Source organism: Artemia franciscana, chromosome 4 (assembly GCF_032884065.1).
Source record: "Artemia franciscana chromosome 4, ASM3288406v1, whole genome shotgun sequence".
NCBI classification, from domain to species: domain Eukaryota; kingdom Metazoa; phylum Arthropoda; class Branchiopoda; order Anostraca; family Artemiidae; genus Artemia; species Artemia franciscana.
Genome location: NC_088866.1, coordinates 59,989,069 through 60,009,500, shown reverse-complemented (window position 1 = coordinate 60,009,500; position 20,432 = coordinate 59,989,069). Strand labels below are relative to the sequence as shown.

Here is a 20,432-nt window from a genome sequence, read left to right as displayed (position 1 = left end):
GAAAAAACGGTAGATGATCAGTCAGCGACAAGAGCGTGATATGTGTTTTACATGAAGTCATACGACTTTAATTTCTCAATTTAAGTCTCCGTGTATTTAGAAATGTAGATTCAAAAAAACTAAAATTTTCAAGCTTTCAATTGTAAAATGTTCTCACCTGTAAGTTTGTGCTTTAAGAATTGCGCTATTTTTACTATCAAGTAACGTTGAATACGGAATAACATAAATTAAATCGAAAAATGGCTGCGGTAGAGTAGGCTACTGTTGTACCCAAGTTTAGGTCATTCTCTAAGAAAAAGTCTAAGCAATATCATAATTCTGGCTCGATGAATGGATAGGTATGAAACTAATGGATTTGATGGCGAAAGTAGCTTGACTTTTGATGGGAGTAGAAGATTTAGATTTGTTGAAAAATCGCCCTGTCGTATGAGTTTTGTTACACTCTTGTTTCATCCAACCTTAATATTTTCCAGTTTAAGATGACATGTTTTCAATACAGGCATATTCACTTGTGTCAGTAGCGTGTTCGTGGTCTGTAATGTTGTTGTTTTTTTGCCAACAGCATACCTTATTTAAAAATTTTTCTTCTAGTACTGGCCCCAAGTACCTCTTCGTTTAGTTTCAAATCTTTTTGGTAACCAAACGATTCTTTAAATTGTTTTATTAATATTCAGTAACAATTGTTATGAAATATGATGCTGAATATTGAGAATTTTATTTGTAACTAAGCTATTGTTGCTGGAATTTCATATTTGATTTGACTATGTGCTGTCTAAATCTTCAAATTGTGTTTTTCTTCATCCTAACATAAAAAATTGGTCATTGATGACAACCCTATTTTTATAGAGTTTAAATATAATTTCAAATGTATAATAAAAACTTTCATCAATGAAAATTGCGATCAATTAAATCCCGCATCTATGGCTTTCTTGTCAGCTCTGTTTGAAATATATTTATGCCATGTAGTTTGTAATATTCTTGTCTTGTTATAAACATTTTTCTGCCCAATATGGTAAGGAACAATTGTGATATTTTATCCTTTTTCTGGCATGAACATCGCTTCAAAATGATACCGGTATATAATCTACTCAGTAGAGTGCGGACAATCGCATTCTGAACACTGTCTGGTCTTGGCTTTAAACTCATAACTCCATATCTGAACAATGTTAATTCGAAGCTCTAGATAAATTAGACTCAATCTTCAACTTCTGATTTTAAAGTGCCATGTTGAGTAATTTTTCAGATTACTTTTTTGGTTGGCTTGAGGGATTAACTACTCCTTGCCACTTGGCGAACAAATCAAAGCACCACGTATTTCCCGACGTGTAACGCACTTCCGCCATAATTCGCACCTTCTTGCAACACATGGCATACTTGTGTCACGTGTAGTGCGAGCAAACTATTGTACAGGATTGTTGATAGTGGGTACACCTCTTCAGGTTGGCAATACCATTGAACAAAAGTTGGCTGAAGATCAATAAAGGGCTCTTTATGGAGCCTTGACCTATTTTTGACGTAACACCTTAAATTAAATATCCTTTTTGGAGACCACGCAGCCTTTCTATGACGAACAAATAAACGTTCAAATGGGGATAAATGCATTTATTTAGACAGTGAAAACAGGTACTAAAGTCTGGATATTTCGATCACATATACAGCAACCGTCATCAGTCACTTTTTAGGCAAGATTAAAGAATAAAATTTACAGCAAGACTTTATATGAACTTTGTCATTGAACTCTCTCCGAAGAAGAAAAACATCTAGTGAATAACCCAGAATTTTATCATTCTGTGAATGACCCAAGAGTTAATTAATTTTTGTGTGTAAATATGTTAGTCTCAATTTTAATACTTCAGTATTTCAACTGACGGCGGTCCCTGTATATGCGATCGAAATATCAAGACTTTTGTGCCTGTTTTCACTGTCTAAATAAATGCATTTATCCCCATTTGAACGTTTATTTGGGATCTTGTCTTGTTGTCAAATCCTATTTTCCCCGGGATATGTGATACATCAAAACCGATACAAATCAAAAGATGTTATAGGCTTATATCTTAGGCCTCATGTAGACACCAAATATCGACGAAGACCGCACAGTTTTTCCATCGTAAAAAACTAACAACTGGTATAACAATAGGGAATTTCCAAGACAGTGAATTTTGTTCAAATCTTAGTAAATATACTCAATTAGCGCTTTATGCACAAATTTAGTAAAAACTATTTGACAAATTATATTACAAAACCAATAACAGTGAACTAGTTACAGAAAGACCTTTTAGGTTAGCTGCTAAAAAGACAAGAATCGCATGGAAAACTTCTTCTTGATTTTTATTTTACCTGAATGAATTGCATCGTCTCATGTTGCTTTATCTATCATTCCTGGTTGAACTTCGTTGAACTAATGATTCTGGTACTGGTTTTATTATTAAGTTTAGTTGTAAAGTTTGTATTTTATTGAAAGTCTCATGTTATGTATACAAGGGGTTTGCTGGGGATGGGTCTTGGGTATAAAGCCGAAATATTCATTTAAGGTTTGACAAAATTTAACTGCCATGGACATTCACTTTTGTTTTACCTGTTGTTTGTTTTTATCATGTATATACCTTTGAAGAATGGCATTAATTAAAATTCAAACCGTTAGAGTTATCGAGCCTTATTTAAAAGTCCTTAAAAAAAAACCTTAAAAAGTTAAAAAGCTGGAAGTTAAATTTTAAGCTATCAAGTCTTGTTTTCGTATTTCTCTGTCAGTTAAGGTGCAAAAATTCATCTGAAGATTTCTTAGATTCTGCTGTGAATGGTAACAACAAAGCCAAAAACCTCTCAAGTTAACCAATAAACCTCTTTTAGTGATTCTACATGGTAAATTCAAACAATCATTTACTTTACAGAGGTGCTGGAAATGACATAGTAATTGAAGCTCCCGTGGAGTTGGCTGGAATGACCTTAGAAGACAGATTGAAGACAGTTAACTGGATGGAAAGTTTTGAGGACTTCCAGAGAATCAGTATACAAGGACCTTTTAATCCTCTATGCTGGGCCCATGGATCCCCAAATGAAATGGTACATTCTTACGTAATTCAGTATACTGTCATACCATATATATATATATATATATATATATATATATATATATATATATATATATATATATATATATATATATATATATATATATATTTATATACTATATATATAATCCCAATGATCAGAGGCCCCAAAATGAAGCCCTTCAGGTCGATTTTTCACATATTACAAACATATAGAAATATTATAATACATATTGTAATATATAATTATATTACATATATACATATACAATTATATGACCAAAGTCACAAGGGCAAATCACAAGCATACCATGAAATTTCCCCCCGCCCCCCATCCCAGCTAAACATTTGTCTGATCCGATGCTCTATATTACTGTTATTATGACTTCCCTACATTTCCCTTATGTTAAGTTTTTTTCCCATTTGATTACCTATGCAAAACCTATAATTTTCTTTAGTTGCTGAAGCTGCTCAAAGCATCATCTGAATTCAGATCACTTTTTATGTTGGGCTATTAGCCAAAGGAGTCAAATAACGAATGACTACGTTGTGGAAAAGCATCCGAAACCACACAATGATATTTCGCTGATATTAGAAGTAAAATAATAAGTCCATTAATCTTTGCAGTCACAGTTAAATAGAAACGGTATAATTGTAAGATTTTAATTATCCCTGATAGTCGTAGTTAGATTGTTGTGATGTAGCGTTGTAATTACAATTCTTCTGTTTAGGTGGTTATTAAAAGATGATAATAACGGCTCATTTAAACGATCTCATTGTGCCTGCTTGAAAGCCGCTTCTGGTTTCTAAGCAGATTATCAAAATACTAAATTTTGGATGCTTAATAGGGGAGAGAAGTAAATAGATGAAGGATGAAAATTAAATATTCTTAGAATAAACTACATTTATCATTTATAACCAAAAAATATACTTTATAACGTGTTCAATAACTTAAAGAACAAGAGAAAAGTGATCAAAAAACGTTGACAACGACAAACTCAAAAAACTTCTCGGAGAAATTGTATTGGCGATTAAAAAAAAGATAAATCAAATGAACTGCCGTTTAAGAATTGATAGGGGCTCTTCTCGTTAAGACCGTTACCCAAAAAGCAGGGGAAAAAAGAGAAAAAATAGCACATCTTGAAGAAGCATTCAAATTATATAACAAAATTTTAGAGAAGAAATTCAAAAATAACAAGTCCATAAATCTTCTTCAGGTAACAAAGAATTGGATGCAACAGCAAAGGTTAGTGTCCCCAATAAGCATACCTATATTATTTTAAAAAATGTATCTTTCTTTAGTAATTTAATTAAAATACCTCTATTTAGGCAGTTCGTTTATCATTTAGTACAAAGGCTCGTACGTAGGAATTAGTCTGGGGGGGGGCGGAATCCTTCATACCCCTTATTCTGTGAGAAATGTCAGAAAGCTTTGGGAAAATAAAAAAAAATCGCGAGATTTCAGGGAGACCTGGGCCCGGAGCCCCCTCCCTCTTCGGTAACAGAAAATAAATAAAATCACCCCTTGGACTCATCTTGGGTCCCTGCTAACCATGTAACCGCACTTTTCTGAGGTTTTTCTTTTAATTGTTTCAAAATTGTAGAACACTCAGGCAGTATCATATTTTGGTCAGTGGTGCCACGTTGATGGCACCGAAATTAATCGAAATTAATTGGTTGAATCTGACAACGCTTTCCGCCCATAAAAATACAGGCATTAGCAATCTGTTTATTCCCAAAGACAGCCCCAGTTTCAAAGGAAATTTGCACCTTCTTAAGGTGTGGGGTGCCATTTTTTTTTGTCCCTGGTACTACCAAAAACTGCATGACTGAATATGGGGTTCTTTTCCTTACAAATGGAATCCCTAGTTTTTGCTTAATCAATAGCTTCCACTTAACCAGTTCAAACAATCTCATTTCATTTTTACTGTCCTTGGTATTTTCAGTGCAAAGTAAAAAAAAAAATCCTATGTTGCTATGACTAGAGAAGTGAGCTAATAAATAATGAAGATGACGAGTTCAAAAGTCGTGACGAGTTCATTGTCGAGAAAATGCATCAAACAGTTTCAAGTAAAATAAGAAATCTTATTGGCTTTCTATAAATTGAAAATTAATCTAAATATTACTCATTCAATATAATTAATTTTGATTTAAGTAAAAATTAATTAAGGAATATATTTTAAAGACAAATGCACCTAATTTAATTTTCTAGACAGCTTTAATTTTCCTGTAATATTTTTGTAAGACAATGGAAGAAAAATGCTTTCTAATCAAGAGGTCGCTCACTCTGTCACCTCGTGAATATCTCAGAGCACGACTTGTTCTCACAAACGTAATCTCTTCCGCCATGCCGCGTCTCTTCGGGAGTCCATCACTTGGTGTACACGATTTTCGAAAGTGAGCAACTCTTTGATTTTAATCCATCAGCGACTGTCTAAGTCTGCACCAAATTCCCCAGGAAGTTTTTCCTTTCTGATAAGATTTTTGTCCATTTGATAAATCACCCAAGTTTTGTATTAGCTAAGACAAAACACTTTATGCTTTTTAATTGTAGAACAGCTTGAAGTGTAATTACGATTCCGGTTACTTTGTGTGTGTGTGTTTTTTTTTTTTTTTTTTTTTTTTTCTAAAGAAGTTTAATAATAAATGGCTATACCGCGAAGAAGCATCAAATTCACAAAATGATATTTTGTAGGGAATAAAAGTGACAGTAGTTTACTAATTCTCTCAATGCTAATGAGCTTGAATGCTGATTTTATGTTTTTCAAGATTTTTCCTTCTTTCCGAATTTCTTTGCTTTTTTTGGCTTTTGTCTTTCTTTCTTAATTGGGACGCAAGGGGATTTGAAGTTGAATTTCTTAGTCAATATGCTTTATATCTCCTTTTTTTTAATTGCAGAAGTAGTTGATAGATATAGGCTACACCTTTGAAATCAAGATTGTGTTGTTGTTTTTCTTGAAGGGCAAACATAAATCTTTCTCTAAAAAGCAATTGTCTGTTTGCACCAATTGAAAAGTCAAGAATGTATTTTTATGTTATTTTGCTCTCGTTCAAAACTTAGATTGTTTAATATACAACCTTTACAGCTACTGCTGCCAAGAGTGGCGTAAAAAGCTTAAATGCGTTCCATCTGGCGACAGTGGGATGAACGGCACTGATGAATTTCTTGCCATTACATCATCGGAAAAAGCGAGCTTTAATTTTATTTGTGCTCAGGGTACAACGTTTTATTGCACCCAATTATATTCTTAGAAAGGAATCTTTCGCCTTTTTCATAATTCTGTTTAGACGTCTTCTTGAAATTTGTTAGCACTCATATATGTTCTTTAATCAGTACCAATTATTTGCTATGAAAAGTATCCCCTTCCTTGTCAGCAAGTCTAACGACCTAAATAAATTTTGCAGCCCTCAAAAGTGAATTTTATTGATGTTTGTCTTCGAAATTTACTTCAGAAATTTGTGGAATTTCGATGTCTTTTTTTTCTATTGAAGAAGATGACTATTTTCTCTTAAAAAAGAAAAAAGAAAATAAATGTTTGTCTACTATCAACGATAATAGCTTGAAAAGAAGCCTATACAATTTATACATATTTTTTTCCAAATAATGTAGACGAGTAAATTATTTTACTGTATATTTTATTTTGTATGTTTATATATCTTCTTATGATATTTATTTTATATCTTTATTCTTGTTGATAAATTTATTTTATTGATAATTATTTTTTATTTAAAATTTCATTAGATTATTTTATTATAAGTATTTTATTAATTTATTATATTTATGGGTATTTTTAGTATTATTAATAATATTAATAACAATATGTCTATTTTTTTTAATAAAGACTATATTTTTTTATAATATTTTTATATCTGGATATTTTTATAATATCTTTCCGTGGCAAAAGAATAACTTTCTCTTAGAGACAAAAATAAACCTCTCACTTTTCTTTCTGGGATAATGCAAAAGAGACACTTAGGATAATTAGATGGGGCTCTAAAGTGGTATGTTTATAAGCATTCTATACTGATTAAGCAAGGGTCCCTGTTATTCCCCCTCTTTCAACTTTTCTGTAGATCGGAGAAGCTCCCCAATTTTCCCTGATAATAAAAATTGCATCAACTTTTTTTCATATTTTTCTTGAATATAACTTTTCAGATAAAACTCTGAAATCCGTGGTGTTTTTGTATAGTATGTGATATGTAATACACATAGGCTATGGTTTATTTGTGGTTTATAGTGTGGTTATGGTATGTGATATGTGGCTTTAAATGGTGTCTAGTCTTTAAAGTGCTACACCATATAAAGACTACAAATTTCAAAAGTGCAGGGAATAGAAAGAAAGAGGGGAGGGGTCATGCATTTTTTATATTACCCGGAAAAATTGGAGTGTTTCCCCATTCTTAAAAAAGCTCAAAACCGAGGAAGAGCAGGGATCCTTGCTAAATCAATCCTGAATGATTATAAATATACCACTTTAGTAGGAGAGCAAAAATGCGTTTTTTTTTTTTTTTTTTTTTTTTTTTTTTTTTTTTTTTTTTTTTTTTTTTTTTTTTTACTGTTCTTAATAACCAGTTGGTAAGAGGAAGATTTTGTGAGATCGCCAAGATACGGCAAAAATGAATTTAATTTGAAAATATCCGGTTTCCAAATATAAATATGTTTTTGCTCCCTCAATTTTTGCTAACAATTTTCTGTTTGTGAAAAATTGTAAAAAAAAACATTGAGCCTTTGAATTCCCGGAAACTTCTGAATTGGGCGAACTCTTTAAAAATGGGACACTCTTTAATAACGTAAAACTAAGATTAAAAAGCATTTTTTTCAAACTTCAGAGGAACTATTAGGATGTCACACAACATCTTATGAATCGAAGCCGATTTTTTGTAGGATTTCGATGATTCCGTCTTTTTTTATTCTTCACTGCAGTATGAGGCATAGATTTAGATGATATTTTTTGGATGGATGAGGGGAATTCGTCATAATAAGATAAAAGGTTAAAAGAGATCAAATTTCATTTGATTTTATCGGTCAAGAGGAGAGAGTCTGAAAGTCTGAACTTCCAAATATTTCCCTTTGCTCATTCTCAAGATCAAGTGCTAAATTTCGTTTGAAATGATTCCTTATTTGAGAGTCAGTTTTGAGATTTCAAGATAGGATATGCTTTAAATAGATTTTATTGACGTCTATTGTTATTTATGTTTTTTTTTTCATTTGTTCTTTTCGTATTTCTGTTGTTTCTTTGGTGCTGCTGTGGAATGCTCGAGGATGAGACCGGAATATGCAGCGTTTTTTTTTATTTTTCTGAATCGTTGATGTTAGAAAATTCTTGTTTTCGTTGTTGGTTTCAAATTACAGGATAATTAAAATATATATGAATTATTTCAGCATTCTAGCTCTAAAAAAGGAATGATTAGAAAATATTTTTACTTGTGATTACAACAAAATTTGGGCGGTGAATTCTTTAAGCAATTCAGACAACATTATTTTGTCAAATCATAAAAATAATCTCCAGGCTGGACATTGGCAGCACTTAAGGAGGCAAACAGACATGCGTTTATCTGAACAAGAAAGAAAAACCTATACTTAGTTTTCAAAAAGTGTTAAAAGTGTTAATTAAGTATAAAGGAAGGGAAGTAGTTTATCTGCTTCTAACTAATGTTTGAAACTGAAGGTAATTTTTCATTTAAATAGTTAAAGTAAAATCAAGAATAAGATAAAATAATAACTTGATGAAAATTTCCCGGGATTTAATTAAATGGACAGCTCTCAACCATGATGGCCTAATCTCTTCTTTCGCAAAAGAATTCCTTGCTTTACAGTGAAAAATGTTATTTACGTTATTCACTAAAAAAACAAAACTAAAAACAAAGATTTTAAACCCTAAACGAAGATAAAAACCCTGTAGTGAATGACGATTCACTAGTGAAGGGACGATTTGATTTAAAAATACGTTCGTGTGACTGCTGATTAAAAAAAAAGAAGTTAGAAAATGAAAAAAGAACGTGAGGATTAGAAATTTTATTCAGGAGACATTTAATTGTTACTAATTATACAATAGTTTGTAATGCATATATGAATTTATAATGACTTATTAAAATAATGTCGAGAAAAGTAGTCGATAATCACTCTAGATGTATAGTATACTATCCAGAGCCGTTCAGGGTCAGCTGCCCTGGGTGCTGATGCTGGGGGGAGGACTAAGAGATTGCCCACTCTGAACAAATTTTTCACTTTGATTCAGCCTTTTCTTGCTTATATTTGAGTCGGGAGGGAGGGAGGGGTAATTAATTTTCCCTCGGGCACCACTAGCCCTGGGAACGGCTCTGATACTATCCTCTTGTTCCTCAAAATATTTGATTAAATCCGATTGTATTTTATAGGGCTCACTTTACCGATCATACCCCCCAAACGTTTCGGAAAGTGTAGATACACCAAAAAGATGTGATAAGCCTCCCAGACGAATGATCAATGTGCCTCTCCAGCCAGTCACACCAACAGCAACAACTAACCGCTACAACAAAGACTCTGCAAAAGAATTCTTTGAAGAAGAGACGAATATATTACAGCAAGACAAAAGTGACGTTGTTGATGATTTCCATAGAAACGGAATTATCTATAGGAATCAGTTTGAACGATGGGGCCCACGCCAAGAATTGTCTGATTATTATGATAATAATTTAAGCAGTTTCAGGACAAGCAGTGCTACCCCTATGCAAGGGTTTCTATGTTGCCCCTATGTGGGCCTGACAGTTATTTTAGTTCTGATGTTCATTGCAAGATAGTAGTACAATATCATTTAGTGAAATGAAATATTTGTATACGTCACGGCTTGTACTGTAAGTTACCACAAATTTGAAGACCTGCAGTTACCGAGTGACCTGTCACCTCACAAGGGTGAAAACATCAGAATTACCAAGAATTGAGCCACGGTTTGAAAACTTTTCACAGGTGTCCTGGAAAGGATGATACCACTTAAGACTGCATTTATTTAGTGTTTTTGGCCTATAATTGTCTGTTATTTCTTGGACCCCCTCTCCCCTTTTCTGAGCTGTCACTGATTCTGGAGGTTCCTGTAAGAACAGGAATATAAGTTCAAAGTAACATATTTTAAGGGGGAGGGGATTTGAAAAGAAAAGCAGAAATAGGCAAGTTGTAATCATGAATAAACCCGTGAAATCTTGAGATTCAGGGGAGTGGGGTGGCAGACCTGAAGCTTACTTTTTTAGCCCATCTGTAAAAAAAAAACCGTTTGTACCCTTGAATACAACCCCTCTTCAAGTGTGTTCTTCCACTTACATGAACACATGAAAAGGTTGCTTAATATGTTGTTAAATCTAAATTGTTTGTTTTGTGTATTGGTAGTATCTTTCTTACAGAACTCATGATTATAATATTTTTCTTCCTTGGTGTAACAGCTTTCTTCTCCAGTTTAACAAGTTTGTTAAATATTAGTCACTCCGTAAATCATGTTTATCCTTATTTTAAGACAATTATCGATTGACTAAAGTGCCCTTTTATTTTTTCTTTGAAATCTGATTCATTTAGCTCTGGTTTTAGAACTGCCTGAAAACTAAACGTTTTTTAAGGTATAGGCTCCTTTGGAATCTAGTCAATTTAGTTTCCAGTTCGTTTTGTATTGACCCGTTGTTTCAATAATCGGAGAGAAGTATTATCAGGGGACAAGTTCTTTCCAAACCGGAACTACGAAGCGTTTGGGAAAACATGACGCTATTTAAAATAAAAAACACCGAGGGTGGATACGACTGAAATCTTCCGATTTCTACTTAGAACTCCTTACTTCCAATTAGTTCTTGAAAACCAGGGTGCCACTTGGCTGCCTCAAATGTTGGGTGTTGAATCTTTAGAATTGGCTTTTGAAGAATTTGGTATTATTTACACTCTTGGCCCTTTTTGATTGTCCTAAAGTGACCTCATCTTTTTAATTATTTATAAATGATAAAAGAAATGTTTTGGGTTAAAAAATACTTTTTTTAATGAAATATAGATAAATGACTATTTCAATACTGCCTGTCTTCTTAAAGCGTGAAAACTGGCGTCTAAGATTGATTTTAATTCTAATTGAATTTACAAGCTCGGTTTTTGGCCCACAACCAACAAGGAGTTGAACATGGGCTGTGTAGATTATCGTTTGAATGGTCTTATTTGGGCCCTTCAGAACCGTGTTCAACCATGCTGTTCTGATTTTGAAGAACCATGCTGTTCTGATTTTGATTGTTCAACCATGCTGTTCTGATTTTGAAGAACCATGCTGTTCTGATTTTGATTGTTCAACCATGCTGTTCTGATTTTGAAGAACCATGCTGTTCTGATTTTGATTGTTCAACCATGCTGTTCTGATTTTGAAGAACCATGCTGTTCTGATTTTTCAACATGCTTAGAACGTAGAACGTTATTAATTGAAACGTTCAAAGTTTCGGTGGGTCCAACACGGAGAATCTTAAAAACGATCTTTATCGAACCTGCTTCAATTTAATGGCTGGAAATTGGTATCTAAAACTATTGAACCCTGATTAAGGAATGTCCAATTTTGATAAATTTTTAAGAGACCATTAACGCTAAGCTGATCTGATATTCTTATTTATTTTATAGTTAAAATCATAGTGTGGTTAATAGCCGTCAAAAATACCAAATTCAAAAACCTCAATACACATCAAAATTCAAAGCTTTTCTGAAAGCACAGTTTTGATTTGGTCTACATCGAATGATTACTTCTTACTAATATACTGAATATTTACTTCGGTTGTCTAAATAATTTTAGTATTTAAATAGTAGAATGATTAGTATTTTTGAAGTATTTATTAAGTTTCTTAAAATACAAATAAAATGTTTGAATGTAAGGATTTAATTATATCCTTTTACATTTTTTTTCTTGGAAATCATATATTGATCAGAGTATTGTGATTTACTTTCGGAAGTGAATAACAGCAAAAATACTGTAAAAGCAGGAAAAGAGGTATTTTCTCGCGTTTTGGGTAGGTCAACAAATTTCGGTTAATTATTTAGAGCAATATAAGAAAATAGGAATGAAAATCGAAAATAGAAATTCTTTTTGCTAAAATCCTACAAGGACAATGTTCTTTACCTTTGTTCTCTGTGCGTGGTTAAATCCTTAACGTTTTAAAATCTACCTTCATTATGGGTAACCATTGGTAACTCAAGAGAAAATTCGCTCATTTTTATGTATTAATGCACCAAAGTTGTAAAACTAACTTACAAGCCCTGCCTGCTCAGTAGGTTGATATCTTTGGGTCACGGATTCCAACTCGATGTTAAGTGCTTTTTTTCTGTCGTTAAGAAATAAATTAATAATCATTGCTTGAAAAATTTCTGACTGGCGTAGGAGCTGAATCCAAGATTCCCGGGTGACTAGCCGGAACTTAAAACCCCGGATCAAGATGCACACCTGGCGATTTTTCAAAATTTTGTATTCTAACTTCACTGTAAGGTCCAACTGTCAAGCTGAAGGACTCTATTAGAAACTACTTGCTGAATTGAATTGGTTTACTCACCGGACATCGAGATCATCGTACTATTAAGCTGCACGGGTTATTAATTTCTTTTATCAACAGACTATTTTTAAATTTCCTTGAATATATGTGATATCGACTTAAAATAATATTATGTTGTTTTTGTATATTATCATGTACAGATTTAATTTTTTACGCATATAAATAAATGATTCTATGTTCAAGCATAACTTGTTTTAGAATTCGGATAAGAAAAAGGTATTATTTTTCATCTAGATATTTGCAGATGAACCATCGTAAGGACCAAGTATAAAGAGTTCAAAGCAAAGGTACTGATGTGCAATTTCGTTATTTTGTGGAATTTTGGCTAGAAAACATCATGGATCAAATTGGGCCAGTTACTGATAGAACGGTGGAACTGGACGCTCACCAGGGCTAAGGAAAAACATTCAATTTTTAATGAAATAGCAGCGACAGGTAAATCAAACCTTCAGGAATCAGCTCAAATATCAAATCGTTCAAATGTCTGAATATTGCATTGGCCTATATTAACTGTTTATGTTCAAATATTAGATAAAGCCTGTCTGGAAAGCAATTGTATATCCAAGAAGGAGGTCATATGATAACCTAAAAAGAAAATTCTATTGTTTCAGCCCTCTCTTAATACAGTGCTTGCAGTCAATGGCCTGTGTATAATCTTCCCTCCGGGTGATCGTTCAAATTAATCACGTATGTACTTTTGATGTGTATTTTTATTGTTACCAGTTAACACCTGAAAAATCCAGCTGAATTGCTATGGTGCCACGTTTCTTACAGTGCTAGAATTAGAGTAATCAGTAGATTTGAAATAAGTGTTCTGTAAAATTTATGTTTTGCTACTTCTTTTACGGTTTCATGCATAGGATTTGCATATATGGCCAAAAGCTTCGAAATTCAATATTAGTTTTATCATTATTTTATTGAAGCTAAATATTTACGAAACTGAATGGAACATTTGGGACAATGCCGATAAAAATATGACATGGTGAAATAGGGACCTTGAGCTCGACTAGTAATGAATGATGTAGTAAGAATATTTAATGTAGATGTTTACATGTAACATAAATATTCAAATTTAAAAGTTATTGTTTGTTTAATTTCATGTTGCGGTTTTATTGTGGCTCAAAATTTATAATAATTTTGTGACAATTACGGCTCAAACTTGTGAAGAACTTATGAAGAACGATTCAGTGGCTAAATAAATTAGTAATGTCAATTATTTGACATTGTTACGCCATTCCTACTGAATCGAGTTCTGTGTGCTTTCTCCTTTGGCTAACCGCTTAAATTCAGTACTTATGTCGATCGGTTATTTTTGCCAGTAGTTGCATTTGTAGCTCCTTATTTTCAGGTAAAAAACTTGTTTTTTTTATATTTAATTTCTGAATGCTTTTCAACTAATGCAGGTTCGAATTTGGCTCACCGTGGATGAACAATTAAAACTGAATTAGCATAATAATTTTGGCAAAGCTTTCCCCCGTGTAAATTTTTCTCTGGAATATTCGCCTCCAGAAACCATCATCTTAATGTGAAAATCTCACCGTATAAAACTAAAGTTTTTTGTTACGTGTAGGAGGGGGCTGTCCCTTCATATAATGTTGGTAAATCTGGTCCCCCTCCCAACGGAAAATGCCTTCTCCTTGCGGGAAATCCCTCCATGTAAAGTTCTTCCCACATAAAATACCCCCTATCAGGAAAATTCCCCCCAGAAAATTCTATTATAGCTGAAAGTAGATCCTGGAAAATTTCTTGCGGATGGATCTTGTTGAAAATATTTTCGTAGCCCTCTTTTATCAGAAGACTTTATTTTTTGCCCAACCCCGCCCCCCAGTAGAAATATGCACCCGCACAAAATTAACCCTGTCGAATTTGTCCTATGAAAAACTCTCCCGTGGAGAATTTACCCCTTAGAAAATCTCTCACCTATGAAAAGATACTCTAGTCAATTAAAACCCGGTAAGTGTTTCCCCTGGACAATTCTCCCTATTATCTTTACATGTAAAATTGAGTCGGCAAAGAGAAAGTAAGACAAATAAAAAGAATTGTGCATAGGAACCTTAGTAAATTCCCCAATGTAAATTTCTCTTGGAAAGTTCACCCCGGGAACTTCTTTCCCCGCGGAAAATTATCCCCGTTGAAAATCCCCGCAGCAGAAAATTCTCCCCGCTCCCCGGGAACGGGAAGAGTGTATGTATACTTCCCAATAAGAAATATTATACGTAAGCAATGGGCAAATTTCCTGACTTACAAACCTTTCCTCATGTGTGTGGGGAGTTGTGTTATCCTCATATACATAGTTAAAGGGCTTTTCAACTATGCTGAACAAAATTGCTTTCTCAGAATTTTGATTAGATGGCTTTTAGGAAAAATATGGGTGGGAGGAGGGCCAGTTGCCATCCAATCTTTTTGACCACTTAAAGGGCAACTTTTAATTTCCGTTTGACTGAGCCCTTTCTCGATATTCCAGGACTATAGGTTCGAAGCGATCATCCCTAAAAAAAAAAAAAAAAAAAAAAAAAAAAAAAAAAAAAAAAAAAAAAAAAAAAAAAAAAAACACGCATCTGTGATATTTTTTTCTGGCAAAAAATACAAAATTCAAAATTCCATGTTTTTGCAGATGTAAGCTTGAAACTTCTACATCACTGTTCTCGGATACGCTGAAGATTCCTTGACTTTTCATTAAGATTCCTTGACTTTTAAGGGGGTGTTTCTTCCTTTTTTGGAAATCTGACACAATTTTCTCAGGCTCTTAACTTTTGATGCATAACATTAAGCTTAATGAATTTTATATATTTGGAATAAACGAATAATAAAGACGACTATTTTGATATATTAAATAAAAAAATAAGTCTCTTTAACTGAAAGAAAGCAGCGACATTAAAACTTAAAACGAACAGAATTTACGCCGTATATGAAAGGTGCTGTTCCCTCCTCAATGCCTCGCTCTTTAGGCTAAAGTTTGACTCTTTCTCTCAATGCTACTGTTTAAAACAGTAAAAAACTTTAGCTTAAAGAGCGGGGTGTTGAGGAGGGAACAACCCCTTTCACATACGGAGTAATTTCTGTTCGTTTTAAGTTTTAATGTCGCTCCTTACTTTCAGTTAAAAAAACTTTTTTTTAAATTTAATTTCTGAACGTTTCGGAACTAATGTATGTTTTGTTGTTGGCTCTCCGCACATGAATAATTAAAACAAAATTTACATATTCTTTTTTTTTGGCTAAGTTGCTTTTGTTTTGTAAAATTTAGTTTTTATCGGACGATTTTGAAAAAAATGGTGGGGGAGTAGGCCTTGTCTTTTTTTCTTCTCCAATCTTCTGGTTACTTAAAAAGGCAACTATAACTTTTAATTTTTTACCACTGTTCTTATTAGTAAAATCTGTAACTTACAAATTCTTACGTAACGAACTTCTATATTCGTATATTCTTTATTACGTATAAAAGGACCCCCCCCTCATTAATACCTAGATCTTTACACTAGAGCTTAAATTTTGTCAAAATTCTTTAAGAATAACCCTTGAATCACCAAGGCTGTACAATAAATAGTTGAAATTACTAAAAATACTTTAGCCCTCTCATACAAGAGCCCTCTCACGATATTCTAGGAGCACTGGGTCGATAAAATCATCCCTGAAAAAAAAAACACGCACCCTTGATCGGTCACCGTGAAATTCCATATTTTTGCAGATAGGAGTTTGAACCCTCTGCTACGCTGAATTCGATGGTGTGATTTTCGTTAAGTTTCTATGACTTTTAGTGGGCGTTTCTCGCTATTTTTCCAAATTAAGGTAAATTTTCTCAGGCTCTTAACTTTTGATGGGTAAGACTAAATTTGATGAAACTTTTATGTTTAAAATCAGCATACAAATCTGATTCTGTTGATGTATCTGTTAGTATCAAAATTCCGTTTTTAGGCTTCGTTTACTATTGAGCCGGGTCGCTCCTGACTAAAGTTCGTTACCACGAACTGTTTGGTCTATTGATACAAAAATTCCGTTTTTTAGAGTTTCCGTTGCTATTGATCCGCATCGTCCTTACTTACAGTTCATTACCACGAACTGTTGAAAAAGAAGCCTCTTAGCCTTATTGCTTGTCGCCTGAAGGGAAAGTTTGTGTCTTGTAAAGTGTCTGTGAATTTGAAGTTTTTATAATGTTGACTACAAGGCAACCTTCGTAATAAACCCCTTAAGTGGGTATACATACCCGTACTCCTTGCAAGTTAAAATATACTTTTTAGAAACAGGCTACATCTTTCTTCTATACCTTTCTTTTCAGGTTAAAAAAAAACAGGAAGAAAAAATAATAAACAAAAAACGGCAAATGTTCAGCTATAATTTTTTTAAAATCCCTATATAATTCTTTAAAATTGCACTAGTTGATAACTGAGTTCGTCCAGAATATTTCAACAATTCTAGTTTAAGTAATAAAACTTTTTCTTAACATGTATTTAAATGTGATGAAGCGCACAATGTTAATAATTTATTCTCTCTGTTTTTGCATTGTCTTTCGTTGTATGAGTTATTTTACTAACACCTGATATTCTTTTAGTTCTTCGGAGCTTTTCCACTAGGGTCTAAACATTTGTTCAACAATCCTTTAGATCAGTGATTCCCAAAGTGGTCCAGGTGGACCCCCAGGAGTGCACGGGAAGCTTGACGTGTTTCTACGTTGGCTTGACAAAAAATGGGGTGTTTGTAATTAGTTAAAGGGGGTCCACAAAATTTTATCTGGTTTCGAAGGTGAATAACTAAAATGTTGGCCTGACTTCACCTCTTAATATAGGGAGATATTAGTTTAAGAAGCTCAGCGAGTGTTACTTGAAAAAACTTGCATATTTTATATTCACTAGAACATGTCAAGACTTGCAGACATGCCGCCATCGCCTTCACTACCGCGGCAGTGCAATGGCGGCATTGCACTGCCACCATTGCCTTCCGCGGCGCTTGTTTAAACGTGCAAAGTGACAAAATACGACTCGTGGTGAATTTGCTTGCGATCCTACATGAACTTGTTTGATTCTTCACCAATATAAATACGAATGCTAAGGATAAACGTTTTCGTTTGTTTCCAAATTTTTGTGAATCGATGTTTGTGTTTCAGTTTGCTGACGGTTCTTTGTTTATTTCATTGCAATAATTAATCTATTTATTTTATTGCTCCTTTACTGTTCAAATACCCATGTCCTATTAAGTAAGACCACCATAAATTTTCTAAAACTACACTTTTTGAATGTATAAATAGTAATTGATACAAAACATGGCTAAATTCAGGAAGAAAGTCGACAGAACAATATTTATTATTTAAAATTTGGTTTTCTACCATCAAAAGCAGACAAGCGTTTGCCCATATGCCTTTCATGCAACAAAGTTTTGAGCATTGACTCAACGAAACCATCGAAGCTCGAAGATCATCTTAGAGGGCGTCATCCTTATAAAATAGATAAAGATTAGGAATATTTTCAAAAATTGAAGGAAAACAATGAAAAGGGACCCACTGTGCACAGTATGTTTGCTTCAACCTCTGAAGAAGAAGAAAATGGCTTGCGAGCATCTTACAATATCTCATTACTTATAGCAAAACCTGGTTAACCGCGCACCATTGGAGAACCGTTAATTTTACCCGCAGTTAAAGAGATTCTAAAAATTGTTCAGCACAAATTTCTATTCGACATTCTCAATAGAATTCCTTTGAGTGGCAACACTGTTCAAATATGTATTGATGACAACACTGTTGCTACTGATGAAATGAGCTCTGGTGATATTGAAAATTTCTTACGTAGGAATCTGCAAACAACTCATTTTTCTACTCAACTGGACGAGTCAACCTTACCAGGTAATGAAACATTATTATTGGTATATGTTTGACTTGTTATGGACCAAGAAATTCATGAAGAAATTCATGAAAATTTTGAAGACGGACACAAAAGGTACATTAATATTTATTCTCCTGGGTGATTTTAAGGAGAAATCGATTCCATTCACAAACGTTATTTTGGTAGCAAAAGATGGAGCTCCTGCCATGGCCGGGCGATGTCGTGGGCTAATAGGCCATCTTAAAAAAATTATACCAGAGGTAACTGCAATTCACTCTGTCATTTACTGACAACATCTAGTAGCGGAAAATTTAAGTGAGAAATTACACCAGTCACTTCAATTTGTGATTAATGCAGTTAACAAAAGAAGAAGCAATGCACTGAATACGCGTTTATTTGCACAATTGTGCGATAAAAATGATGGAGGATTTCAACGATTACTCTTATATACTGAAGTACGCTGTTTATCGAAAAGCGCCTTTTCAACAAGATTTTACTCAATTTTGAAACAGTATTATAGTTTTTGGAAAGTAAAGATCCAGACTTAAGAGAAAATCTGATCAATTCGAAAGCCGACGTCGCATATTTGACAAATTTGAACAAAAACTTTAATGACGTTAACTTACAATTACAAGGGGACATTCTAAATTTAATAAAGCAAACGGTGCAATTTCAGCTCTTCATGGCAAATTGAAATGTATGAAGCAAATTGTTAGTCGGCGTGAATTGTCCTAGTTTTTAAACTTGTTACAAGTAAAATGCCTTAATAAGGATATTCAGATATACATTCAACATTCAAGTGCCTTGCATGATGACTTCAAAATAAGATTTGAAGATATTCTGACGATGGTAATACCATGGTGGATCATAAATCCATTTAATGAAACGGAATTGGGCAATGTTATATTATAAAAGGAGCTACCTGAGCTTAGCACTAATGAGGAGTTGAAGGTGAAATTTAAAAGAGGTTATCAAACATTTTGGTTGCAGGCAAAAGTACCCGAAAAATGTCTTGGACTGTGGGCAATTGCGAGACCACTTTTGACAGCCTTTCCCTCGTCATATCTTGTCGAAAAGAGTTTTAGTGTCGTTACAAGCCTTTTAACGGAAAAAGGAGCAGATTCAATATCACAGAACGGGCAGAACTGCGGCTACTCATAACCAAATTGAACCCTAATGTTGATAATTTGATGTCATTTCATCAAGTACATCTTTCCCATGAATATATGACTGTTTTTTGGTTGTTGCTGTAGAAATGTAGAACTCACAAAAAGCTATACTTTTTTAAATATTTTTCATTCCGATTATTTCTAAACAAAACTAGACCTACGTTGCCCGGGCAATGTGAATTGTTGCGGCAACCTTTATCCGGCTTCGCCGACTAAAGTGTTGCGAGAGCAACACTTTGGTTTTGTGTCTTCGCTATCGATCGGTAATTACATGATCAAAGGCTATTCCTTAGTGTTGAAAACACAACAACAAAATAGTATTAAAAGAAGGGACTAAATTGACTTTGGAGCCAGTTGAACTTATCCTTTTCAATCGTAGACATCGCGACGGATGAAAACTCGGAACAATATCTTATATAATCTAGTTGGTATTATAAAGCTATTCCTAACTTTTCAGGATCAAAATACCATAGATGACATTCTATTGATTATTACGAAACTATCTTATTGTTTTACATTCTCGTTTGTGCTTGTTTCTTCACTATCGGTTAAATGATGAAGTTGTCAGCCTATCGAAGTTTTTAAACGGTATGTTCAAAACTTGGAACAACATCTTATATAATCTAGTTGGTATTATAAAGCTATCCGTAACTTTTCAGGATTAAAATACCATAGGTGACACTAATTATTACGAAACTACCTCATTGTTTTACGTTATCGTTTGTACCCGTTGCGTAAACACTTAATTCTGTCAGCTTTAAAGAGATCGAATATAATGTGCACCAATTTGCACAAATTTCTAGCCCAAAGTGAACAGATTCTTACTTACAAGTCCCTCTCCCGTGATAGACATCAAGTTCACCGGAAACAAATAAATGGAT

General features: G+C 33.6%; 1 protein-coding gene across 4 annotated transcripts in view; it reads left to right on the top strand.

Moving 5' to 3' along the window:
- Positions 1-12,763, top strand: part of LOC136026676 (MOXD1 homolog 2-like) — a 175,198-nt gene extending 162,435 nt beyond the window's left edge. For all 4 annotated transcript variants that reach the window (XM_065703418.1, XM_065703416.1, XM_065703417.1 and 1 more), the window contains 2 exons: positions 2,889-3,060; positions 9,426-12,763. In XM_065703418.1, coding sequence (XP_065559490.1) covers positions 2,889-3,060; positions 9,426-9,827 — 574 coding nt within the window. In that variant the 3' untranslated portion in view covers positions 9,828-12,763. The remainder of the gene's footprint in view (positions 1-2,888; positions 3,061-9,425) is intronic.
- The last annotated feature ends 7,669 nt before the right edge of the window (positions 12,764-20,432 follow it).